This window comes from Cibotium barometz, chromosome 29, assembly GCF_041138505.1.
Source record: "Cibotium barometz isolate CiBa-2024 chromosome 29, ASM4113850v1, whole genome shotgun sequence".
Taxonomy (NCBI): Eukaryota; Viridiplantae; Streptophyta; class Polypodiopsida; order Cyatheales; family Cibotiaceae; genus Cibotium; species Cibotium barometz.
Window position 1 is genome coordinate 13,234,224 of NC_141074.1, and position 5,192 is coordinate 13,239,415.

At 42.1% G+C, this 5,192-nt stretch overlaps 1 protein-coding gene across 1 annotated transcript in view; it reads left to right on the top strand.

The window, feature by feature from the left end:
• LOC147621867 (uncharacterized) overlaps positions 1-2,110 on the top strand; it is a 17,158-nt gene extending 15,048 nt beyond the window's left edge. The window contains 6 exon segments of the mRNA XM_086822884.1: positions 439-789; positions 1,030-1,180; positions 1,183-1,229; positions 1,361-1,431; positions 1,550-1,695; positions 1,770-2,110. Of these exon segments, the coding sequence (XP_086679010.1) occupies positions 439-789; positions 1,030-1,180; positions 1,183-1,229; positions 1,361-1,431; positions 1,550-1,695; positions 1,770-2,083 (1,080 nt within the window). The 3' untranslated portion in view covers positions 2,084-2,110.
• Positions 2,111-5,192: the final 3,082 nt, after the last annotated feature.

Below are 5,192 nucleotides of genomic sequence, written 5' to 3' on the forward strand. Positions count from 1 at the left end.
GTGAAGAAAATACCTTTGTCTAGAGAAGAAGCCGTGGTGACCTGTATTCCAGATGTCACTGTCAATTACATCAAAGTTGGATCAAATAGACATCTGGCTGTTGACATGAGGTTTATGGAAGATGACGGTGCCAAAGGAAGTGCTTGTTAAGGTCGAGCAGGCAGATAGCAGTGCGAATGTAAACCAGACTGCATTTGGGCAAGCCAGAGTGCAGACAGGTAAGGCGACCAGCAGCACTGAACAGGCCGGACATAGAATGGGCAGTGACCATCAGGTAGGCTGTCTGGCCAACAGATTCCATTATTAGGCCCGAGAAGGGTGAGGACAGGTGTACATAGTAATTTTTTACTGTTAGTAGTTGATCTGCACAAGGTTCAATGGGTTTTTTACACTTCATGTACAAAATGGCTGGTTTTACAGAGCACAGCTTGATTGCAGGTTGCTAAACTTATCTATCATGTCGAGCTAGCAAAAGGAGCTTACATGAAAAACCCTGCAAGTCTTGCTCGTGTCAGCATGCTGCGTGAAAGCAATGTTGTAAAGTTCATGGACAAGTCCAGTGTGATGCGCCCTGCATACTACATTGCAGTGGACACCCATGAAAAATTGGTGATCTTGGGCATTCGTGGAACAAGCTCAGTTCATGATGTGATCACGGATCTGGTTTCTCACAGCAATGAGGAAGTGAGATTCGATGGAGGAAGTGTGCATTTTGGAACAGCAAAAGCAGCAGAGTGGTTCATAACACATGAACTGGAGACTTTGAGGCAGTACCTAAAGAAGAACACTGTAAGTCTTGGTGTTTTTACTTTTCTCGTGTCAATGCAACGCGCGCACACGTGGTGCATGCCACGTGTACAGGCACAGGTGCATGCATGTGCACACTTGCATGACAGGTGTACAGGCACGTGCACACGTGCATGCACACCGGCAGGAGGACTTAAAATCACTTCTAATAAAAGAAAAGAACTACATTTTTGAACCAAGTAGATTGGTCATAAAAAGAGAGTGTTTCTTATTTGGATGCAGGGTTTTGGGCTAAGACTAGTTGGACATTCTCTTGGGGGAGCCACTGCCTCACTCCTTGCAATGATGCTCCGGAAAAAGTCAGAGGAGGAGCTAGGGTTTTGTCCTAGCATTGTTTCAGCTGTGGGTTTTGCAAGCCCTCCTTGTGTTCAAGAATACTTGCTCTTCAGAGTTCAGACTTTGTGCAAACAGTTGTTCTTCAGGTCTGATGATTTTTTTCTACCAGCTACCCTTGTGTGTGCTTGCGTGTATGTCTCTGTGTGTCTGTGAGTTTGTGGGTGTGTTTGTATTTGGGTGTGTGTTACCAGGCAATGCTGATACAGACATCTTGCAGGATGATGTCATACCCCGAATAAGTGCGGTTTCGTTGCTTAGACTACGCAATGAGATACTGGATTTAGACTGGTGTGTAATGCAAATCTTCTCATGTGATGCAAAGAAATTTAAGAAAACATTTAGTGTATTTTTAGAAGAAATTTTAAGTGCTTTTGAGTATGGAAAATGGTATGCTCATCTGCTGTAGGACTAGCTTTCTACGCAAAGAAGCAGAAGAGCGCAAGGGGATTTTGGACCTGGTTGCCAGCACAGTGCAAGCTTTATCATCAGTGCAGGATGTTGCTCGCAGATACACAGCCTATGCTAGCCGTTCGGGGCCTTCTCCAGAGCAAGGTTAGAGCTATTTTCGAGGGCTTGCATTGCTGCTATATCCAAACATAGTTCTCTAAGACATCTAAGCTTTTCAGGACCCCAAGAAGCTCCCTTAGAGCAATCGGTTTCTGACCAGAAAGTGTGTACGCCGGATTCTACACAGCCACTACAGCCGGTCGAGGAACTGTTTGCACCAGGATTGCTTTTTCACATACGTGGGCACCCTATTTTTCAAGAAAAATTGCAGAAGTTCACAGAAGGTAGAGAGGGTTGCACTCTTTGGAAAGCACATTCCAATGAAATTTTTAGGCGGATTGTTTTGACAGGTTCCTTCTTTAAAGACCATAAATGTGATAGCTACTACCAAGGATTGAGAGATACCCTTAAAGGTCTTCCAAAAGTTCAATAAAACTTTTACTTATTTTGGCACGTATCAGTGGTGCGGAAAGCTTAATGGACTTAGGTCTTTGACATGATTTTACTTTTTGTACATGGTAGCAAATGAGCATAAGTGACAGCAGTCCGCTACCACTGACCACAAAAAAAGAGGAGGTGAGAAGCAAGCCAATCTTTGATTGGGCTTGGGTGAATGAAAGGCGCCTGTTGTGTTCACGGAAAAAAAAAGGCGCCTGCTGTGAAATGCATGCACCAGCCTAGTGAGGCCAAACAATGTGCCTCTTCTTAATGGCTGATCGAATAGGGAACCGCATGCTGCGCATTAAGCCACCCTCTTAACAATCTTGCACCCCAAAGATGCACCTCTCCAAGACTTTTGCCGTCTCTACATCTCATTGAGTGCCACTGAATTGCCCATGCTGCTCTTGTACTGCTTTGCCTTGCTATCACTATGCTACCCCCATTTGAACCACAATGTAGCATGACTGCTGTGCGAAAGCATGCTTGATGATGATCAATGCAAAGCAATAAAGATTAACATGAATCACATGCTCATGACATAGAGAAGTAGAGAGAAGAAGAGAGACTCTTTATCTAACTATAGTACTAAATGAATGATTAATTACAATGATTGTCATAGATCCAATGTAGATCTAGACTATGAATGCTATGAATGAACTTATGTTTATTGTCCTCCACTGTGCGTTAATTGAAAACACTGATTTGGTAAACTGTTAGATTGACTTTGGCTCTATAATTTTTGTCTTTGAATGATTATGAACGATCCATGACTTGCCTTTATATAGTAAAGTGAGAGCAAGTCGTAATCAAGTCGGTTTTCACTTTTCAAGCCATAAAAAGTTATCAAAAATGCCATAAAATGTGTTCATATTGTGTTTGTAATATGTTCTAACCATTGGTGGATGTCTTGGGTACATCCGGGTATCTATAGGGCCACCAAATTGGCTCCAAATTGCCCATATACGACCTCTAACATTGCCTTTAAGGCGTTTGTAAGGAATAATTATATCTACGTGGCATTGGATTAAGGTGTGCACGTGACATATCCTCGTGCCAAACTTGGGAGTTGGGGTGCACATGATGCGCCTTTGCTCCATGCTATCGATTTGATTGCGGATTGGATCTCCCATATGGCATCTGTACCACTATTTTCTCGGGGATTGTGGGCAATGGAAGTTGCCTATTTGTCTTTGGAACCGTTATTAGCATAGTAGACTTCATGAACAACTTAGTAAATGAAGTACTTATCTTCTCCTTTGTGTGAACGGATTTGGAGATAATTATGGGAACCTCGTGAGCTGTCACCACCTCCATGGCTATGATGATCTTGGAAACTTGCATGGAATGTGGAATTGTTTGCGGCTCTGCATGCTCGAATAATTGTACCTCTTGGTTGGCCTCGACCTGGATTTGACACGATTTCTAGTGCTTCTTTGGTATCCCTTTGTCCTTGGTCTTCTACTGTGGTACTCTTGCCTTCTTCCTTAGTCTTTATCGCACTTGCTTTCACTGGAGTACTTTGACTCATCATGGCGAAAAGCTTCTTTATTTCTTTCCAATACTCTTCTTCACGTCTTTTGTTGTCTTTTCTTCTTTGCCTTGCTCTTTCTTCATGTTGTTCCCTTTGGCGATCTAGGTCTTCACATGCTTGTCGGGCGGTAAATCTTTGTGCTTTCCTGGGATGCCCATTTGAACCTTGCTCAATTAGCTTAATTTGTCTTTTCATCAAAGCCAAAATATTCTCCATGGTTTCCATGAAGAAATGCTTGCTATTTTTTTTTGTTATAATCAGTCCCAAAACCCTAAACCTAGGCTTCTACATGTATCCTAGACACCCTAGAATCATGATAGATTGAAATATAGACTTTCTAGTACTATACTATGATGACAATGAGCGAAAAGGTGATGCGAAAAAGTTGACTTAATGCGAAAACGTAAACCCTAATTTTGCTTGCGAACCCTCATTTGTTGATTTACATATAAAACTTTTCTTAGGAATGACATAGACATGCTCTGATACCAATGTAACATGACTACTGTGCGAAGCACGCTTTGACACAAGATTAAAGCTAATCACATGCTCATGACATAGAGAAGTAGAGAGAAGGAGAAGAGAGACTCTTTACTTAATCTTCTAGTAATGTATTATTGAATGAATGAGTAATTACAATGATTGCCATAGATCCAATGTAGGTCTAGACTATGAATGCTATGAATGAACATGTCTACGTGGCACCAGATTAAGGTGTGCACATGACACTTTTGCCGTCTCTACATCTCATTGAGCGCCATTGAATTGCCCATGCTAATTGTACTGCTTCGCCTTGTTATCACTATGCTACCCCCTATTTGAACTAAAGCATTACTTTCTTCATGTTGTCATTTTTGTGAGCTGGCCACTAACGCCTGTTGTCAGCCACCCACAACCCCTCTCTTGTGTATGCCCATGTGCTGTTGTCATTGTCCATGCTGAGCTGCCTAACACCCTCTTGTGCACCCTGGCTGTTGCCAACAAGTGTTGCCAATTCTATAGTTTGGTTGGTGATAATTCACATGGAGGCCTTTGGAAAAAGCTTTCAAAGCCTGAAATAGCATTTCAAGCCTTTGTATAAGCTTTCAAAAAAAGGTATTTTATAGGGCTTATTTAGTTATATATCTAGCAGCGGGGTCTAGCCTTAGTTGCTGAGATTATTGAGACTTGTCTTTTAGGACACCTGGGTTCAATCTTGTCACCACAGGAGAAGAATTTCACCTGCGTTTGTTGAGAGAGAGAGAGAGAGAGAGAGAGAGAGAGAGAGAGAGAGAGAGAGATTTTTATATGTTAGAGGCCAAAATGACCGACATAACCAAGTACAAACACAAGATTACGAAGAGTCTTCATTTGAACCAAAAGTATTAAAAGAAGAAGCGCTGAAACTAAAAGAAAAAGTCCTAATCAGCTGGTGGAGTGTTGTGGTTGGTGGATACCCGAGTTGGAGACTAAGGATCTGGTGGTGGTGGTGGTTTAGGCTTGTGGAATTCTTGAATGAGGTTAACTCGTTTGCTATCTTTAGTTTTGTGCCTTTGAAGATTTTTGACTACTTCAAGATGCCAATTTAGTA